The following is a 21,102-nucleotide window of genomic DNA, read 5'->3' as shown; positions in this document are numbered from 1 at the left end:
TTTATCCTGATACAGATCTGATCTAGGAGATTGTCCAGATGCAGACCTAAGATTTTTTTTTCTCAATTATTTTTTTAATTTCCAAAAATAAATGGCCGCTTACGAGCGCCAAAGCGTATCGTCGGATGGATGACGGATGACACGTTGCGGCATATATATATTGCAGTGTGAGAGAGAGAGAGCCATCCTTCGCTCGTCCGTCCGTAGGCGCTCGAGTGTCACTTTCGGAGTTTTTCCACTAACCGAACGGGAAGTTTGCCGGAGAGTCTTATTGGAAATCGATTTCTGGCGAGCGACGCCCTGTCTCCTGCTTGTTTTCGACGTCGGGGTGAGTTGATTGAACGACTAGACTCATTATCTTTTTCTTATTGGTTGTTATCAAACTAGGGTTCCGGCCTAACTCGGAGAAATCCTGGCTCTGAGTGTCGTTGACGCTGGAGTGAGGGCCAGAAACGGTCGAAAATGCATCTAATTTGGCTGTTCTGATAGGTTATTTCCCGGTCAACCATATGTTACGGTATCGAAATGGGTGGTTTTCTCTAGATCTTGCACAATTCCGCCTCTTTTGGTTCTTCTGTACTGTGGCACCTACGTTCTTTATTGTTTATTTCCCAAGTTCGTAAGAATGCGGGGATCTTCTATCCGAGCAAGTGAACGTTCCTTGTTCTGGTTAACTTCGCGTTTCATGGTCATTCCTTTGAGATCCGAACGAACTTTTTATGACTGGAATTATTTTCAAGGATATGTGACGGTGCCCGTGAAGCTTCTCCTTAGCCGCCTTTGTGGGCGAGGATCAGTATTTGTTTAGATCTGTTATCCGTCTGCGGGGTAGGCTGACTTGCTCTTTTTTGGAGTGTCTCGTGCTTCTAGGGTGTCTATCTCTTTTTCATTTTTTTTACTTCTCTTTTTCTTTACATCGTCCAAGTTCTTCTGTTATGCCGATATATTTTTACACTTGTTAGCATGTCATAGGTTTGTAGGCGTTAGATCCGATTGCAAAAGAATGTTGCTGTGTCGTTTAAGATGCATTTGCTGTTTCTTTCAAATTATCACGCCATCTGAGCTACTCGGGAGGCATATCTCTTGGCAGTTTTTTTTTGTGGCATGTGTCCATCTTTTTTTTTTTTTTTACTTTGTTAATTGAATAAGTCATCGAGTTCTTTTGAACTTACCGTTTAAGTCTTTAAGTTTTTGATATCGATTTAGAAATTTCAACTGAAGTACGAACTGAGTTTAAGTGATTCGGACATATAGAACTGCTTCAGCTATCACCTGATCCCTTTTTTTAATGTTCTGCAGTTCTGACCGTAGAGGAGATTGGAGGGGTTGTTTTGAATTTCAAATCAAGATTGTGCATGCTTTATAAGGTTGTTACAGTTTACAGTCTATATACCCTTTCTTATCAGCGGCTTCATCGATTCTGTTCATGTCTAATTGAGCAATTGACAAAGAGGAGCATCCTGTGAGAGGAGGATTTCTGGACAGATAGGGGATCTGTAATCTGCTAAAGCATGGGTCAGTTATCTTTTGGGATTAGTTCCATCGTGGCACTGACGTTCTTTGTGTTGCTTTTGACGTCACACTTGTGCAATGGATTTTATCTTCCTGGAAGTTATATGCACACGTACTCTACTGGGGAGGAGATATTTGTGAAGGTTAATTCACTGACCTCAATTGAGACTGAACTTCCTTTCAGCTACTACAGCCTGCCATATTGTCAGCCCCCAAATGGGATAAAGAAGAGTGCTGAAAATTTAGGTGAACTCTTGATGGGTGATCAGATTGATAACTCACCTTATCGTTTCCACATGAATTTGAACGAGTCTTTGTTCCTGTGCGTGACAAAACCGCTGAATGAGGATGAAGTTAAAGTTTTGAAGCAAAGAACCAGGGACTTGTATCAGGTGAATGTGATCTTGGACAATCTACCAGTCATGCGGTTTGCTGAGCAGAATGGTGTTCAGATTCAATGGACTGGTTTCCCAGTAGGTTTCAAAACTCAATCTGGAAATGAAGACTACATTATTAACCATCTGAAGTTCAAGGTTTTAGTGCATGAGTATGAAGGCGCTGGTGCACCGGTGCTTATCACTGGAGATGAAGGGATGGGTGTCATTACTGAATCTAATGAGAAGAAAGGTTCTGGGTTTGAGATTGTTGGCTTTGAGGTTGAGCCATGCAGCATCAAGCGTAACATTGATGCCATGTTGAAGCTCAAGATGTATGATAAGATCGAACCCACGGAGACCTGTCCAGCAGGTGGTGATGGTTTCCAGGTTATAAGAGAGCAGGAACGTGTGGCTTTCACATACGAGGTTAAATTTGTGAAGAGCGATATCAGGTGGCCATCTCGTTGGGATGCCTATCTGAAAATGGAGGGAGCTAGGGTACACTGGTTCTCTATATTGAACTCTCTGATGGTGATCTTCTTTCTAGCGGGCATAGTTTTTGTTATATTTTTAAGAACTGTAAGGAGGGATCTTACCAGATACGAGGAACTGGACAAAGAAGCACAAGCTCAGATGAATGAAGAGCTATCTGGTTGGAAGCTTGTCGTGGGTGATGTATTTCGGGAGCCTGAACACTCCAAACTTTTCTGCATGATGGTTGGAAATGGAGTGCAAATTGGTGGAATGGCCGTAGTGTCTATCGTGTTTGCTGCTCTTGGATTTATGTCTCCTGCATCTAGGGGAATGCTATTGACAGGAATGATAGTCCTGTATCTTTTCCTTGGAATAGCTTCTGGTTATGTTGCTGTTCGACTCTGGAGAACAATCAAGGGCGATCCTTTAGGTTGGAGGTCTGTGTCATGGTCGGCAGCTTGTTTCTTTCCAGGAGTAGCCTTCATCATTCTCACAGCATTGAATTTCCTCCTCTGGGGAAGCAAAAGTACTGGTGCTATACCAATTTCACTATACTTCATGCTATTTTTCCTTTGGTTCTGCATTTCAGTGCCCTTAACACTCTTGGGTGGATTCATGGGTACCCGTGCTGCGCAAATTGAGTTCCCTGTGAGGACAAACCAGATCCCCAGAGAAATCCCTGCGAGGAAGTACCCGTCTTGGCTTCTTGTGCTTGGAGCTGGCACTCTTCCATTTGGGACGCTCTTCATTGAGCTCTTCTTCATCATGTCCAGCATCTGGCTTGGCAGGTTCTACTATGTCTTTGGTTTCCTGCTCATTGTGCTAGTTCTGCTCGTGATTGTCTGTGCTGAGGTCTCCGTGGTGCTCACCTACATGCACCTCTGTGTGGAGGATTGGAGGTGGTGGTGGAAGGCATTCTTTGCATCTGGTTCTGTTGCGCTCTACGTGTTCCTCTACTCCATCAATTATCTAGTTTTTGATCTGAGCAGCCTTAGCGGTCCTGTATCTGCCATGCTTTACCTTGGGTATTCTCTACTTATGGCATTTGCCATCATGCTATCGACAGGAGCCATTGGCTTCCTTATATCCTTCTACTTTGTCCATTACCTCTTCTCATCAGTAAAAATTGACTAGACAAAAAGGTAATCCAGTCCATTTCCTACTCTTTCTTAGAGCATCTGTTTACTCGTCTAGCCTACTTTCCATATCTCTACATTCAGCCTTCATTTCCAATTTGCCTCTTCCCCTTTTTCCTCTTAGATTCTGTTGGCTTGCAGTTTGTTTCCTGTCCATTTCCTTCTCTTCAACTTCTTCTTTATTAGCCATCAATGGGGTGCAACCCTCTGGCATTGTGACAACTTTTGGATGATATCATGTTCGTTGTAGATTTGCAGGTCCAGTTAGGATGTCTGTGGAGTTCACACAAATTGACTTCTGAAAATCTTGTATGGAAATGTTAGCCTGTCTTGTACGGTATGTTGAAGGCCGCTCTTTAGTATGAATTTGGTGGGAAGCTGTCAGTTCAGCTCTTCAATGGGAGCTCTTTTTGTGTTGCATTTACGTTGTTCTAGTTAGTGTAGCTGGTATTGACCTGATTCTTTTTCTATATTTGAACTGTTTTTGTCTCTCTTGCTTGGTTTTTGGAGGCACCGGTAGAATTGATGTGAATGGTTGCTCTTTATTTGTTGGGATTGTCGGAAGCAGAGGGTTTTAGTAATGTGCTTGATAGTACGGACGGTAAAGTGGTGATGCCCCTACAGGAGGGAGAGAGAGGGAGCGTTGGTGATTACGGGAGGCCATTGTACGATCTGAGTCAAAGTGGGATTGTTCAGAATCTTCAGATCACTACTTTCTTCATGAATTGTAGTTCCTTTGTTATGATTTGCAGACTGCTTCATGGATAAATAGTCCCTGCACTGTGTGGGGTATAGATTAGTCTTTTCCTCTTTTACATTGTTTGGTTCGTATCGGTTCCCTGCCTTGTGTGGTCCTATAGGTTAGTCTTTATGTTCAGACGATTGGTGTTCTTGTTAAAAGGTAATTATAGTCAGGCTTTTATCATGACTACAGGAAAAATATACTGCCCCTGATTCTCAAAAAAAAATTATTTGCAACCCATGTTTGGAAATCACCATCTGGAAATCATTATCACATTTTCAGGTTATGTTTTAAAATTTTTGCAGGTTGTTTTCTAGTAAACAATATATATGAAGGTCTCCATATTCAAGAGTTCAAGAAATATTGCATAAATCACGTTTGTAATAAAATTGACAGTCGGACTGTTTCTATCCTCAGCACGTGATTTAGACGAGGAGCAAGCTGGTTCTTGCAATTTTGTATATAAAGATGACGGCTTCATTTTTGGTTTTTGCCGATAAATGATTTGGACGTGTGAGGTTCAGCTATAACTTTTCCAGGTGCAAGTCACTTTTTGGAAAATGGTTGTGCGAGGGCAAACCACAATTTCGTTCGTCCGTTGCCCTTGGTGGTTAAACTTAAAGAGTTCCTTTCCAAAGATTGTCCACATGAAGAATTATGGGATAGGGATTGCTTTTGCAATGTGCTTGTGCTCAACAAAGCACAGGCGCTTTTGTGAAAAACCCTCCCTTTGTTGACTTGTCTATGCCTCCGTTTGGTAGACTAATAGTGTGTTGGCGAATCATGCACTATGGTGATACAGGATGGAAAGTCTTCTATTTCCACATGTGATATGATTTGTTAATGATTAGATCTAGTTATTCAAATACTCCCTAGGCAGTAAGATACTCAGATCTGTAGTTGAGCGGACGATGAAAGAATTTAATATCACTGACCAGATCTGCTTCTGGACTGGATCCAGCTCATATGCCTACTACGTTCAAGTCAACTGGGGATCACTTTTTCATGTTCATTAATGTGATAGTCGCACAACTAGTAGTTAGTGGGTTTGGTTATGTCTGAGATGGCAATGCCCTGATCAAACTAGACCAAGTCCAATTAGATCAGTTAGGCAGCAATTAGGGTTGAAAGTTGTTCGTATCTTGTTTGATGATTTTGTCCTTTACTTTTTTTTGTACCTCTGACATGGTATCTAGGTCATTCCATTGTCCCAAATCTAATATGAACAGTGATTTTGCTATTGTGTTTTTCTTTTTCTTTATGGTTGAAATTATAGCTATCGGCGAAGATACATGAGTTTTGCTAAATTTGGTTTGATATAGACTAAACTATGGGGTTATAGAAGGCGTTTTACTTGAAGGCTTTTATTGCATCTTCCGCAGCAAGGCGGAGGGATTTTTTTCTTTTTTTTTTTTTTTAACTTGCTAATGTAATCCTCAGTCTTCACACAAGCTTTCTTCCGGTATTGCTAGAAGTAGACAGTCCATTTTAAGAGGTTGTATGACGATAAAACTTCTGATCCTGTTTTAACATAAACAGATATATATTATTTTAATATAAATTAGCGATTTTTTTTTAAATGACGTTCAAATTTTAGAATTACTAAACACGCATAAGTTCTGATTCCTTTCATCAACTAACTTTGATTACGAGAACAGGCAATTACATGATAAAATTTCTAACGTAAGAGTCTTTTTTATTATACCACTAAAACTCGAGCATGTTTTCTTAAAAAGTAATCGGTATACGTTTAGAGAATAGCGTTATCAATGGCCAATGGTAAGGCATAATGTCGATAAAAAATAATTTATTAAGGTTGTGTTTAAACGACAGTCCCAAAAAAAAAAAACGAGGCTCTTGTGAAAACTAGATTTTGCAAATAATTCTGAAACCTGCGTTCAATACTAAAACAAGGTTTTTATCAATCCAAAAACCTGGGAAAGTTATATTATTCATGAATTATTTTGAACACATTGTTTTGTCAAAATTGAATTTTCTACAAGCTTAATTTTAACCGTCACTGTAGCTTATCGAACTTACGGGTACATAAAATATATACCACGGGAATACTATAAACCTGAAGTAACCCTTATCCATAGTTATACCTAAAATAAAATATCTTTAATACACCGTAAAAGTTACGTTCTTTTTAAAATTGTTGTATAAGTAGGCAGTTTACAATTAGCCACAAACATGGTCAAACATAGCCTCTCAGATCTAACCATGGTTAACGTTGGGGGTTGGAGATCATGCAGATCTATACAGCAACAATATTTATATGAATAGAAGCCGGTAGGTAACAATAACACGGGCAAAAGCGTATCGTCTGATACAGAAAGAATCGATCAGCTGCTGATACGTTGCGCAACTGATACAGATATAAAGTGCCACACTCGGCTCGTCAGTTTCGGAGCATTTGCTGCATTTCCTCTGAACGAACGGGAAGCTTGCCGGAGAATCTTGTCGGAAATCTATTTCCTGGTGCGCGCCGCCCTGTCTCTTGCCTGTTTCGGGCATAAGGTGACTGACTTGAATGACTAAATTCATTACCTTCTCGGTCGATTTCTCAAACTAGGGATCTGGCCGGACTTGGAGAAATCCTGGCTCTGACCATCGCTGCCCAAGAGTGAGGGCCAGAAAGGGTCGATAATGAACATGATTTGGCTGTTCTGACAAATTATTTCCCGGTAAACCATGTGTTCTTGTATCGACGGGGGTGGTTTTCTTTAGATCTTGCACAATTCCCCGTTATTTGGTTCTTCTGTGCCGTGGCACCTATTTTATTTATTGTTTTCTTCCGAAGTTTATAAGAATTCTCGGATCTTCTATCTGAGCAAGATGTTCTTCTTCTGGTTAACTTCGCGTTCTATGGTGTTTCCTTTGAGATTCCAGAGAACTTTTTTTATAACTGTAGTTCTTTTCAAGAATACCTTTCGGTACCTGTGAAATTTCTCCTTAGTTGGCTTTATGATCAAAGATCAGTATTTGTTATATCTGCTATCTGTCTGCAGGACGGGGCTGACTTGCGCTTGTTGTGGTGTCTCGTGCTGCTTAGGGTGTCTGCCTCATTTCCATTTTTTGCTGTCAATGCAACCAAGTTAATTGATGTGAAATTCTTTTTTTCTTTACCTTTTCCAAGTTCTCTTCGAATGGAGATATTATGCGGATCTATCTTCACACTGATTAGCATGTTCTGGATACGTAGGCATTAGATCCGATTAAAAAAGAACGTTGCTGCGTCGTTTAAGGTTCTTTTGCTGTTTACCTTTCAAATTATCACGCCATTTAAGGTACTAGGAAAGCGTATCTTCGTGCAGATTTTCAGGGCAAGTGCCACCTTTTCGACTTTGTTAATTGAATGACTCACCAGTTTTTGTGGACCCATTTTTTAAGTCTTGAGTATTTCACGTTGATTTGGAAATTTTGGAGGAAGCACGAACTGAGTTTAAGGGATCCAGACATAGAATTGCTTCAGCTATGACCTGTTTTTTTTATTTTTTTGCAGGTTTGAACGTAGAGGAGATTGCAGGGGCTGGGTTGAACTTTAATTCAAGTTTCTGCATCTTTTATGTGGTTGTTTAGAGCCCATACACCCTTTCTTATCAATGGCTTCATAGGTTCAACTCATGTCTAATTGAGCGATTCACAAAGAGGAGTCTGCTGTGAGAGTAGGATTTCTGGGATCAGAGTTCTGTAATCTGCTCAAGCATGGGTTCCTTATCTTTTGGGATTAGTTACTTTGTGCCACTGACCTTCTCTGTGTTGCTTTTGATGTCACACTTGTGCAATGGATTTTATCTGCCTGGAAGTTATATGCACACGTACTCTACTGGAGAGGAGATATTTGTGAAGGTTAATTCACTGACCTCAATTGAGACTGAACTTCCTTTCAGCTACTACAGCCTGCCATATTGTCAGCCCCCAAATGGGATAAAGAAAAGTGCTGAAAATTTAGGGGAACTCTTGATGGGTGATCAGATCGACAACTCACCTTATCGTTTTCACATGAATTTGAATGAATCTTTATTCCTGTGTGTGACCAAACCGCTGAATGAGGATGAAGTTAAAGTTTTGAAGCAGAGAACCAGAGACCTGTATCAGGTGAATGTAATCTTGGATAATCTACCAGCCTTGCGGTATGCCGAGCAGAACGGCATTCGGATTCAATGGACTGGTTTCCCAGTAGGTTTCAGAACTCAAACTGGAAATGAGGACTACATTATTAACCATCTCAAGCTCAAGGTTTTAGTGCATGAGTATGAAGGCGCTGGTGCACCGGTGCTTATCACTGGAGATGAAGGGATGGGTATTGTTACTGAATCTAATGAGAAGAAAGGTTCTGGATTTGAGATTGTGGGCTTTGAGGTTGAGCCATGCAGCATCAAGCGTAACACTGATGCCATGTTGAAGCTCAAGATGTATGATAAGATCGAACCCACGGAGACCTGTCCAGCAGGTCGTGATGGTTTCCAGGTTATAAGAGAGCAAGAACGTGTGGCTTTCACATACGAGGTTGAATTTGTGAAGAGCGATATCAGGTGGCCATCTCGTTGGGATGCTTATCTGAAAATGGAGGGAGCTAAGGTGCACTGGTTCTCTATATTGAACTCTTTGATGGTGATATTCTTTCTAGCGGGCATAGTTTTTGTCATATTTCTGAGAACTGTGAGGAGGGATCTTACCAGATACGAGGAACTGGACAAGGAAGCACAAGCTCAGATGAATGAAGAACTGTCTGGTTGGAAGCTTGTCGTGGGTGATGTATTTCGGGAACCTGAGCAGCCCAAACTTCTCTGCGTGATGGTTGGAAATGGAGTGCAAATTGGTGGAATGGCTGTAGTCTCTATTGTGTTTGCTGCCCTTGGATTTATGTCTCCTGCATCTAGAGGAATGCTATTGACAGGAATGATAGTCCTGTATCTTTTCCTTGGCATTGCTGCTGGTTATGTTGCTGTTCGACTCTGGAGAACAATCGAAGGTGATTCTATAGGTTGGAGGTCTGTGTCGTGGTCGGTGGCATGCTTCTTTCCAGGAGTAGCCTTCATCATTCTCACAGCATTGAATTTCCTCCTCTGGGGAAGCAAAAGCACTGGTGCTATACCAATTTCGTTATACTTCATGCTTTTCTTCCTCTGGTTTTGCATTTCAGTGCCCTTAACACTCTTGGGTGGATTCATGGGTACCCGTGCTGAGCCGATTGAGTTCCCTGTGAGGACAAACCAAATACCCAGAGAAATCCCTGCGGGAAAGTACCCATCTTGGCTTCTTGTGCTTGGAGCTGGCACTCTTCCTTTTGGGACACTCTTCATTGAGCTCTTCTTCATCATGTCCAGCATCTGGCTTGGCAGGTTCTACTATGTCTTTGGTTTCCTGCTCATTGTGCTAGTTCTGCTTGTGATTGTCTGTGCTGAGGTCTCTGTGGTGCTCACCTACATGCACCTCTGTGTGGAGGACTGGCGCTGGTGGTGGAAGGCATTCTTTGCATCTGGTTCTGTTGCACTTTACGTGTTCCTTTACTCCATCAATTATCTAGTTTTTGATCTTAGCAGCCTTAGTGGTCCTGTCTCTGCTATGCTTTACCTTGGGTATTCTCTGCTTATGGCGTTTGCCATCATGCTATCAACAGGAGCAATCGGCTTCCTTATATCCTTCTACTTTGTCCATTACCTCTTCTCTTCAGTGAAAATTGACTAGATACATAGGTAATCCCAGTCCCTTCCCTACTCTTACTGCTTATATTTACTCGTCTTGCCTTCTTTCTGAATCTCTACATTTGGCGTTCATTTCCAATTACCTCTTTCCCTTCTCTCTTAGCTTCTTCTGACTTGCAGTCCTCCTCCTTTGTCCCATTTCTTCCTCTGCAACTTTTTTCCTCACGGTATCCTTCAAAGGGGTGCAATCCTTAGCACTAGTACAGCTTTCAGTTGCTAGCCTGTTCGGCTTGAGGGTCCCAGTTGGGATGTCTGTGGAGTTCATGCAATTTAACTTTTCAAAATCTTGTATGAAAATACTTGTATTGCTTGTATGGTATGTTGAAGGGCCACTTCTTTAAGATGGATTTGGTGGGAAGCTTAGTTCAGTTCTACAATCCAAGGGACATTTTGAGTTGCGTCTACTTTGTGTTATTTAGTATAGCTGCTATTTGGCTAATTCTTTTTCTTTATTTAAACTGTTTTCGTCTCTCTTGCTTGGTTTTTAGGGGTGTTGGTAGATTTGATGCGAATAGTTGCTCTTTATATCATTGTCGGTGATGGGGTGTTTGTAGTAATGTGCTTACTAGTCTGATGGTGACTACCAAGTAGCAAAGTTCTAGTGCCCCTACACGAGATAGAGAGAGAGAGAGAGAGAGATTCGAACAAGGGACTAGAGTCAAAATGGGAGTGTTGATGAATTTGGTAGGTTTTTTTTTTGGGTTGTGCAAAATGCTTCGTGGATAAGTAATCCCGGCGCTGTGTGGGTTGTAGATGAGATGTTCTTTGGTTCATAACTTCATATTATCATATAAGTTCCTGCCTTGTGTGGTTCTATAGAACAATAGATCATTCTTTATCTTCAGGCCATTGGTCCGTGTGCGTATCGTTTCAAAATCCAGTCAGCCTGTTTTATGCATAGAACCTGGTTCAGACGATAAACAAGATGGCTCTTTCAATTTTTTATACACAATTCGCCACTGCATTGTTGGTTTTGCCAACAACGACTTGGAAGTTGAGTTCCAGCTATAAATTTTGCTGGCACAAGTCTTGGAAAATGGATGTGCAAGGGCAAACCACAATTTCACCTGTTTCTAAACATCTGCCTTCTGTTAAACTTCACGGATTCTTTCCAGAGGTTGCGCGGAAGGACAATCTCGAATAGTGGTTGTCTTGCACTGTGCTTATGCTCCACAAAGCACCGCCGCTTTTGTCCAAACCCTCCTGTTTTTACTTTTTTGAGCTTTCTATGCAGTAGTTTGGTAAAGACTAATAACATGTTGGTGGCATTGCACTATGGTGATAAATATTCGAACGCCTTCTATTTTACAAAAGTGAGGGCTAGATTTCGCACGATTGAGATCTGATCTGGCAATGATCAGATCTCAGTTAATTCAAATACTCCCTGGACAGTCTTATCTGTACTTAAGCCATTGAGAAAGAACTTTTTGTCACTGGCCAGATCAGCTTCTGGACTTGATCAGGGGCCACATCTACGCTTTGAAGTTATTTGGAAATCTTCTTTTCATGTCCATAAATGTCAAATTAGTTGTAGGACTGGTCGTTGTGGCGGCCTCATACAATTCTTGATGAACCATGCGTCATCCTTGTTTGATCGCCCGTCCACTTTTGAGAAAAAAATCTTTGCTTCTAATTGTTGTTCTTTGGTAGGTAAAATGAAAAAAATTTCTCCTTGCGCATGCATGTCGGGTTACCTTCCATTGGTAAAAACTCTTTAAAAATCCCTCAACTATTGAGTGCTCAGAACTTTAGCCACTAGTCACTTCTCAGCTAATCAATTCAAAGTTACAATTTCCCGTCAACTCGGAGACGCCTTTAGGTGCTTACTATAGACGCATTTGATAACTAAAAAATATCAGGGTTCTCTGTACGGGTAAAATCACCAGTTGGTGGTAGTACATAGAGTTCCCCATGTCCTACTTTGTCCATCTGCCTGTTTTCTTCCGTGAAAAATGTTTTCGAAAAATGGGTAGTCGCAGTTCGTATCCTAATGCCGCTTCCTTGATTCACTCGTCTAGCCTTAAGCTTGGTAACTGAATACTCAGCCAAAGTATTCAATCCCACCTCCCTTCTATCCTTTCTTTCTTCCTCTGTGCTGCAATCCTCTCCTTTAGCCGTTATCTTACATGGCCATGAGTGCTTCTAAACCTACGGAAACCACCAGCTTCTTGACTTATTCAGATTCTGCAGTCCCAGTTGGACTAACAAAATGTGCATACGTGTGTGATTTAGCTATTGAAATTCCTAAAGGAAGCTTGGCTACATCGAGTTGTCTGCCATGGAAGTCAAAACCTTGGATGCACGACATTACGAAATTTACGCTGAAAGGCATTTTACAACGTTATACTGGTTCCAAGCTATCAGTCTTGAGATATTATTCGAGTCTCTTGGAAGTTTAAAGTAATGCTATTTTTCTTCCATGTTGCACACTGAATCCTTTTAGTACAAATTGTGTTTGACTTCTATTGCTGTATTTGTTTGAACATCTTTTTGTCAAAATTTCCGTTCTTTTATTCAACTGCCTAATTTTGGACGGTTAAATGTACACTTTCATATGTTTTTTACAAAGATTTTCTGTTAAAGGAAGATGTGGTTTCTCAGTCCTACTTCAACATTGTCTTTTCCAAGTCGGACCAAGAAAAAGTGCCGTCGTCTGCCTAACCGGGTCGAACTATGGCCGGACGAATCGGCAGCAAACTAAAGCATGACAGACTCGAAACAAGGTTGCTTTTGATAGACTTGGGTGTAAAGACTCGATGCTGCATGCAAAGGTATGTTGGAGTTCCTCAGTTTAAACACTAACATAGATTTAAAATTGTTAAAAACCATGAATTTAAAGTTGGATGAAAATAATGTATGAATATAAGATCCTAAGATCTCATACCACGTATCGCTGCAGATCTCACGTCCACGGTGAAAAAAAAGAAAGAAAACCTTTTTGTTAGGGTTTTTCTGCTTTGTTAGGGTTTTTTTTTTTTTTCCTACTAGTGGTTACGGTCGGGCTCCTACTATAAGAGGCCCCGGCCTCCATTTGTGCTGTATGCTGTTGCCCACGTCTCTCTTTCTTCTCTCCCTCTTCCGCTGTCGATGCACGTTTAGGTTGGTCCGATCTTTGCGAGTTTGATTTATACCAGTTCCTTTCTTTCATTTGTGTTTGTTTGTTGTTGAGATAAAAGAAAAAAAAAATGTATGCCATCGATGTCTCAGTCGTCGAATCATTTTTCTCTTCCCTCCTTGGCCGGGTTTTGAGAAGCTTTCTTTTAGCCTGTCGGTGCGATGATTATAAGAAATTCCTCGTCCTGAATGCCTTGGGCATGACAGACTACTTCTACACCCATAGAATATGAGCACCGACAGAATCCCTCTTTAGTGTTTGCTTGTTTGGTACCGGATTGAAGTCGCTTTGTGTATTTTGCTCTATTTTATCAACCACTTTCTCAGCGTTCGGATTCTCCAGGTGCTTCCTTCGCTATCAAGTTCATTCCTTGTTGGTACCTAGACCATACAAATTTCTCCAACATCGAAAGATGTGCTTTGCAGAAAAGAAAACCTACATTTTTAGTGCTATATTTTCTAAGTGATTTCAGATTTTTCCCAATATATGGAAGGAACTGTGTGTTCTTGGTGCTCCTTATTTTAGTTGATGCCTGGGCAAGGCTAGCCAAAGTGTTCTTACGGTTAACTTTGTTGTTGAATCTTTATCACGAAATTTAAACAACTGAACAATTAGCATATGCTTCGTTACACGTGGTACGGTGTTTCTTTGGTTGTTCATAGGTTAAAAAGCATGCGAACCTCCAACCAGGAACTATCACGTGGTCGTGGAACAGATGCTTGTGCAGAACAGGCCTTCTCTACACTGGTTGGAACTTTTCTCTTCTGCTCCTAAAATGGGAAGAGGGTTTATAGAGCCTGAATCTGAATCGACAAAGCCAGTGTTCAGGTTACGAAGGCCCCCAACATAGTCGATTATCTTCGTTAGATCTCCAATCATCCTTGGCAGAAATTATTTGTTAGAAGCTGGTTGCCTGATACCTCACTGTACACTTGATTAGCTACTCTTTCGCAATTATTTGGCTACGTTGGGGGTTCTTTCCTGTATAGGTATAGACTATAGTCCCTTTGCCGGATAAAGCGGTTATAATTTGTTCTGGTGACTCTTTTTACTTTGTTGATCTTCAAGGGTTATTTAGTTTCAAAAATAGATGACACTTCGGGACAGTGCTACAATGGTCCGAAAATAGATCACTTCCGTTTCCAAGCATGAGAGTTGTAAAGCCACTTTGACAAAGTAATAGCTACGATTCAACTGCTGTAAGAGGTGGCAAACAGTCTTTAGGCTAAGTTCTGTCCAAGTGGCTTGCGAGATACAACTAATGCTACTACCATAAGGGAAGCAATTAATAACTGCACCATTAGCTTATATTTAGTCCGACGTCGCTGATCACATAGATGCTTTAGGTAAAGACGGTTTACATAGACAATCAATTTCACTTGCATAACGGTTGAATGTTTCTTGAAATCTGTTGACCTAAAATCCGATGCAACAAGAATAGAGGCGGTGAGTGCATCTACTTATTTATTCATGTAATGACACATAGAACTTGTGTTTTGAAAAGTTAGATTTGCAGAAAAAATGATGATAAAAAGGACCCAATTTCACACAGCTGGCAAAAAGCAGTTTTTCTGTACATGTGCAGCCACAGCAGAACGCTATGTTGATGGCCTAGTTGATCAAACGGCTCAAATATGGCATTTCCCTCAGTTATTCACAAAGAGAAAGCAAGTTACAAATTGTCTGACTAAACTTGCTTGTGGCCGTGCAGAAGGTGTTTAGTGCTGTTACAGTGCCACCATTATATGAATGCTTCTCCTGCAAGATTGTAAATTTCAATTAACGACTTTAAGTCGATAATATACATACAGGCCAAAATGGAAGAACTGAAAGAATAAAATCTGCGACGCAAATCTTACCATGGCCTTACAGATCATCATCTGGTTTGACTATGCCCGTGAGATTCCAGCCACCAAGGCCAGCTGAAGAAAATGCCTGAACAAGCAAATGAGACCAATAATGTAGCTCGTAGATTCTGAGTGCACGCATGAGAGAGCGAGAGAGAGAGAAGACACGCATCTTGCAGAGAGTGTAAATCTTCCAACCTTCATATAATCGAACCACTTAACTAGTGTGTTAGCAACTAATGGCTGACGACATAAGCACTTTATGGATCTTCCTAACCTGATGTTACAGAACTGGGATATTTTTTCACATTCATGTTCTCAGAACTTCAATCTCTCAGGTTCATCTCAGCATCTTAATATGGCAGATGCTTGGTCATGATTTTTTTTTTTTTCCTCAGTGGTCCTAAAAGCACATGATTTGTTTGGGAAAAGCAGTCCAGGAGCACCAATCATTAGAAAGAAGAACAACAACACGTGAACATCTTTTTCCCCAGAATCGAGAATCAAGACAATCTATCTTGCACAGTAGGGAATAAAAATTATGGAGATGAATTGGACAGACTAACGTTAATGAAGATACAATACATACGCTTCAAGCATAGTTTAGTTCACAAAAGATGGTACTCCTGTAGAAATTATTGCTTGTGATTGTCATCGTCATGTTTAACTGGTTGGACATAAGAGTAACAGAAATATTACCTCCTCCCAGGATCTCCCAGAAGCTTCCAGTAACGCAGCATTGGATGTTTTCAGTTCTACCAAGGCACCAGAGAACATCGATGCTGCCTCTTCCCAACCCCTATTATGCCCCATGCACCTGTAAAGTTCTGTTAGACTTTAAGTATTTTGGAAATGTTCACCAAGACTCCCTCCCTGAGAGCTGTTCATCTCTTTTCAGTTCTATTCAGCTAAAATCAGCAGTCAATAATAGTTTCCAGTGCCCAATAGACTTGACAAAGCAATGACCACAACTTCAAGCTTCAGTGGGATCGGATGTTGCTAAGTCTCCTACCAAAAAGAAAACAGAGAGAGAGAGAAAGAAAAGACAGACGGATGAATGTATGATCTAGAAGGTCCACCAGATTCAGAACTTCATTGATTTCCACCTCATAAGGAATGAGAATCAATATTAGATTCTAAGAGTTAACAGTGTTTTGCCAGAAAAGAAAGTCAACATAATCAACTATCTCAAGTTCAAACGGCTTACATGACCGTTAGTATATCATTTCGCGAAAATTTGCAGATGGCCTTCTGAAGGTGCTCAGCAGTTTGTCCATCCATGGCAGCTACAGAATAGAAGCTTGACATAAAATAGACCTGTGCTTCTGAAAATTCCCTCACATGCTCTTGCATAATTTTGAGTGTTTCCCTTGTCCGAGCTGCATCACTGAAATAATATATGAAGAGGCGTAATGAGCAAACCAGGCATGATGTGGACTCTCCTAAATATGCAGCACCTCCTGCACGATTTTTGGACACAACTTTTAACTTGAAAAAGAAAAATTTAAGCTGCAAGAAAATTAGCAATAAGCACAAACTGAACGGGTTCCATGTCAGAAGGTAAACCTAGTTTGTTATCAAACACAAATATACCAAATATGCACAGCGACAGTACAAAATTGCTGCACAATCCAAACCTAGATAAAACAAGTTCAGGTACCCAATTTATCTGTTGAAGCTTTTGAGAAACACTAATAGCAGCAGCACGTCCAGCTTTACTCAATGGACGATCATGATCTGCACTTCGCAAAAAAAGTGTTGTCAGAACGCTTCAAATAAATCTGTCTTGCCCAATGACAATGACAGGCTTTCTCCCATGAAATGATAAACTGAAACTTACATGTAGTAGCAAAGCAACGACATAGCTAACTACTACCCGATAAGTCAGTCTGCTCTTAAATGATCAACTAGTCATTTGTATGGAACCACCAGGTTTTCATAACTTTCACCTCCGGTTCATGACCCAGCAAATATGTTTGGAAGCCATCCGCCACCGATTTATGACCATCAAGATCCATACTTATATGAGCAAGCTTTCAGGAGTAGCATCAGTTTTGGTCCATGGCAGTTACACAAATTTCCTTCCCATTAAATGTAAAGAATAATAATGTTGTAAAGTAGCGTCGAAAGGAAAATAGAAAATACTCATTCGTGGATGTCAGCAAACTTAGTGGCCAAGTCCTTGAAGCAACATCTTACAAGAGAAAAATAACTTAGTATTTAGATGAATAGAGATTTTGTCAACCAGTTTGGGCAGTAGATCAGCATTCTTGTTAACAAGGAGGTCAAACAAGCTGTAGGTTAAGCATCAGATTCACTTCTTCAGTACTTCCTTAACTTAATGAACTTAAAAGAGAGACAAATTTATTGAGTAAGAATGGTTCGTCACTAGTAAAATATACAAATATGTCATGCTCCCCATTTCTCCAGAAACTATTCAGTCGTGCATTAGTTAACTGTTAAATCACAAAACCCCTGCTTCTTTAAATTCCTCATTAAAGTCCTTAACATTAATTGCTCGTTCAGAAAAAAACAGGGAGTTCCTACTGATGGCAGTGAACAAACCAACTATTGGTTGACAAACTTGTACAATCTCCATTTAATATAGAGACTAAGGCTCGTCATTAACTAAAATACTTACTGTCGTAACCACTTCTCTCGGCAGGACTGAAGTCGGTAAACAATTTCCAGTTAAATATGCAAAATAAGACAGCAAAACTTTATTTCATCAAAGACCGGTTCATATTGATACCGACATTTACCAGCCTGAACCAGTGGATCAATTTAAGCTCGAAAATTACAAAACAAAGTACATAAAGCTATCGAGATTCAAGCAAAAGAGAAACTCCTCCAGGCATAAAGAGAACCACTATCAGGGAAAAACGAGAGATGGGTGTTCATTTTCAGAGCTCAAACCTCTCAGAGACCGATCCTCCCATGAGCTCTCGGCGTGCCGAAGCAAGATCAGGCGACGGGTGACGGATCTCCTCTCCTCGGCCGCCTCGCCTTCGACCGGTTCGATGACGAGCGACCGAGTGGTCGCGGAGCCGGAAGGTTTCCTGGGGTACCCACAACGTACCAGAGTGGTTCTCGGCGAGGGGGGCGATGGGTGATGCAGAAAATTCGAGAAGGGGATGGTCGGTGGCTGCTTACAGACGCAGGCCATATCCTTCGTCCCTCTGCAATCTGCGTCCTCATCCCTCAGCACCCGATACTTATATATCATGTTCGTCGTTGTTCCTGCAGCAGAACAGCATCCAACCGTCCATCCTGAGATCGAGGGTCAGGCTGCCTCTGATGCCGTACAGCATGCACTAAGATTACGGGGAGCCGTCGATCACGAAAAACAAAAAAGGATGGGATGTTTGCAGAACATTGATTAAGAGCAGATCAAATATGGTTTTGCATTGAAAGGGAACTAACATCTGAGATCCGAACCTTCCGATTTGATAATATAGACCGCCACAATTATAAGCATCGATTATGTGAACGATTTTAAAGGGCCGTTTGGTGATGGGAATAATGAATCTATCTCAATGATTATGATGGATTCCTACAACGTTATGTTGCAATGTATTATTGATATGTTTTAATCTTTTGACTCAAATTTATGAAACAATAACAAAATGTTGATATTGCCAAACGACTCTTAAAAAAAAATCTTTGTTAAGAATCTAAGATTTGTCTGAAAATGAAAATGGGAATTGGTAAATCGGTGGTTTTTGGACCACCGGTAGGTTTGTCATCATCTTCGTTTATTTAATAAAGGTGCTTCAGATTGAACCAGTGTAATTACCAAATAATAGTTTAGAGTGGGTGGTTGAGTTTTTTATCCTTCTCACAATAAGTTGGCCAATTAAAATCGTTAAATTTGACGCATGGCATGTGCTGAATAAACTATGGATGATGTGTACGTAAGTTCAAAATTAGGTGAACATGCAAGATAATGTTGTCTTGTCTATGTGGTAATCTAAAAAATAGGCGGTATTTACGATCTGATTGCTAATTGATTGGTTTAACGTTAAACCTATAATTGCATGATCATTTAAAATTATAACAACCCGACCCACTCCTGAATTCGAGCTCCTGGTTCGACGGATCCCAACCTGCCCCTAGCAGTTGCGGCTCTAACCCCTCGAAAAGGTTAAAAACCAAGATAATCATCTCATTAATGGTCTCCATTTATAAGCTCTTGAAGATCCTTCACAATATTAGAGGCGGGATTAAATTTTTGGGGTGTTACAATCCACTCATCTTAAAGCATACTTGTTCGTGCGTGTGGGACCCAAGGTCCGAGTGTTGAAACTGTTCTGATACCGCTTCTGCTCTAACCCTCGAAAAGGCTAAAAATCGGGATAATCATCTAATTAATTACCTCATTTTATAAGCCCTTGAAGATCCCTCACAACCTTCGAGGCGAAACTAAATTTTTGAAACGTTACAAAAATGTCCTGATCTTTTTATGTTTTCCCTTTTCAAGTGAACAAGCAAGATGCTGCTGCTTGGTTGAAGGTCGAAGCTCCTACTCAACCCTTTGTCTTTTTATGATATAGTTCTTATTTTATGTTCCTCAAAATGCTATACCTAGTGCACTTCAATTTGTGTATCGATGACCCCTTTTGTTTCTCTCTAAACAAACTATATTTTTTTAAGGGCCTATTGATCATTCTAATTATTAGTTATCAGGATTTTTTAGCTTGGGTGGAGTTTAATTTAAGTAGTGATTTTAACAAATCGATGATTTTACCACAATAGTCTTAAGATTCCCAAAATTTTGAATCTCTAGTCAAAATTAGAGCGGAGATCTGATGGGCTGCTTTGAGTCGCATTCATTCCCAGCTTAATATTGACATAACACAATAGATATTTGAATTCTTTTCCCATATTTAACAATCTCAACGGATAGAAAGCATATGTATTGGTGGATATATGTTTATTGAGATTGTTAGAAACACAAGGCAAAGTTGTTTACAGTTATCCAGCATGGTTCATCAGTTCTTCATGTGACATTAACTGTCAAATGATAAAATGCATCATTTTACCCCAAAAGAAATACTTTTTGAACACATGTAAGTCAAAGAATAACTTTCTAGACCTAAGGATGAAACAAATAATTCAGGTAGTTAAGTTATATATTAACAATCAATTAATTAATTTAAGTAAGCTTAATCATGTGCTAATATTATTGAGTGCATTTGAAAACCTTAATGCAAAAGCCGTCAAGCAAAAATATGTTTTGTCTAGAGGTATTTTAATTTTTGGAAAATGGTAAGAACTTAGGAGTTTAGAACAATATGAAGAAGTTAAGCTTGTTTTTTTTTTCTTAGATTCAAATTAATTAACATTGAATCAATAAAAAGCGCGTCGAATGGCGAGACAAGGCTGGAAAATTACTCGGCATTCACTAGTAATCAATGGAGACATAATTGGAGTGCAGGAAACACTGAGAAGACCGATATAAATTAAAGGAGACAGCCCTTCCATCCTACTCTTCTTCGCCGGCGTAGCTAAATTTACATAGTTGAAGAAACACTACCTGAAAAATCTTAGATCCAATTTCAAAGAGTGTTCGATAGAAAAAACATTGTTTTACTGGAAATTTTTTTTTTTTAAGTACGTATGTTTAAGTCCAACATTTAATTATTGAATATTTGATTCTGCTTGTCTCAATCTGATGAAATTATTCATAATCATATCATATTTTTCTAAAATAAAAACTTCATTATTCTTGAATTTAGGTGAGATATGATATACTGGTCAATTAGAGTGTCGCGATCTTATCATTATATCATTATGATCTATAAAATAATTTCCATATAAATTGAACCGATAATATGTATTCAATGCGACCATATGTCCTACCTCTTGAGACAAAAATACGATGTTTCTTGAACAGGTACTTTGTCATATGCATTTGGAGCATTGCCCGTGGAGGTCCGTATCCATATATTAAAAAATTGGATCCCATGTCAGATTTGGGCATTTTGGATCTGGATCTCGCAATGGCCCAGCACGTCACGCTCCGTTTCCACCGCTGCTGACGCCGTGGATTTTGGCATCCATGTGGCTGTCATCACGTGGTCCCCACCATGCGGCGACTGGCGGTCCCAGCGCTCCTTCCCATGCAACTTTTACCAACCTTCCGGATCATATCCAGATCCAAAAAAGGAAACCAGCTTTGGACTTGG

At 40.2% G+C, this 21,102-nt stretch overlaps 2 protein-coding genes and 1 non-coding gene across 8 annotated transcripts; 2 read left to right on the top strand and 1 right to left on the bottom strand.

Moving 5' to 3' along the window:
• Positions 1–168: 168 nt before the first annotated feature.
• Positions 169–10,356, top strand: LOC116258938 (transmembrane 9 superfamily member 12). Of its 6 annotated transcripts, none has more exons than XM_050078950.1 (3): positions 169–328; positions 1,300–1,758; positions 8,197–10,356. In XM_050078950.1, exons 2-3 carry the CDS (start codon positions 1,512–1,514, stop codon positions 9,933–9,935), a joined length of 1,986 nt encoding a protein of 661 aa, XP_049934907.1. In that variant the 5' UTR covers positions 169–328; positions 1,300–1,511; the 3' UTR covers positions 9,936–10,356. The 6 variants fall into 6 exon arrangements, with proteins under 6 accessions (XP_049934907.1, XP_049934908.1, XP_031492215.1 ...); XM_050078951.1 differs by having other exon boundaries at positions 1,300–2,168; positions 8,607–10,356; XM_031636355.2 differs by lacking the exon at positions 8,197–10,356 and adding an exon at positions 3,750–4,250 and having other exon boundaries at positions 1,300–3,505.
• Positions 10,357–13,219: 2,863 nt separating this feature from the next.
• LOC116259757 (small nucleolar RNA snoR8a) lies at positions 13,220–13,305 on the top strand. The gene has a single exon (XR_004173969.1). It is a non-coding gene; the product is annotated as a small nucleolar RNA snoR8a (small nucleolar RNA).
• Positions 13,306–14,589: 1,284 nt separating this feature from the next.
• LOC116259426 (uncharacterized protein At3g52155, chloroplastic) lies at positions 14,590–18,115 on the bottom strand. Its single transcript, XM_031637238.2, has 6 exons — positions 17,831–18,115; positions 16,552–16,651; positions 16,122–16,301; positions 15,614–15,731; positions 14,927–15,002; positions 14,590–14,825 (listed from the first exon to the last, which is right to left on the bottom strand). Exons 1-5 carry the CDS (start codon positions 18,078–18,080, stop codon positions 14,934–14,936), a joined length of 717 nt encoding a protein of 238 aa, XP_031493098.1. The 5' UTR covers positions 18,081–18,115; the 3' UTR covers positions 14,590–14,825; positions 14,927–14,933.
• Between the last annotated feature and the right edge of the window lie 2,987 nt (positions 18,116–21,102).

The sequence above is a fragment of the Nymphaea colorata genome, chromosome 8 (assembly GCF_008831285.2).
Source record: "Nymphaea colorata isolate Beijing-Zhang1983 chromosome 8, ASM883128v2, whole genome shotgun sequence".
NCBI classification, from domain to species: domain Eukaryota; kingdom Viridiplantae; phylum Streptophyta; class Magnoliopsida; order Nymphaeales; family Nymphaeaceae; genus Nymphaea; species Nymphaea colorata.
This window is presented reverse-complemented; position numbering and strand designations above follow the sequence as displayed.

Excerpts from the sequence above, each read along its gene's own strand:
- LOC116258938 (XM_050078950.1), top strand. The coding sequence starts at position 1,512 with ATGGGTCAGTTATCTTTTGGGATTAGTTCCATCGTGGCACTGACGTTC. Across the intron at positions 1,759-8,196 it reads GAAGAGTGCTGAAAATTTAG|GGGAACTCTTGATGGGTGAT; the intron begins GTGAACTCTTGA and ends CTGAAAATTTAG.
- LOC116259426 (XM_031637238.2), bottom strand. The coding sequence starts at position 18,080 with ATGGCCTGCGTCTGTAAGCAGCCACCGACCATCCCCTTCTCGAATTTT. Across the intron at positions 16,302-16,551 it reads CCTGAACTTGTTTTATCTAG|TGATGCAGCTCGGACAAGGG; the intron begins GTTTGGATTGTG and ends ATATTATTTCAG. Across the intron at positions 15,732-16,121 it reads AATGATATACTAACGGTCAT|GTGCATGGGGCATAATAGGG; the intron begins GTAAGCCGTTTG and ends AGAACTTTACAG.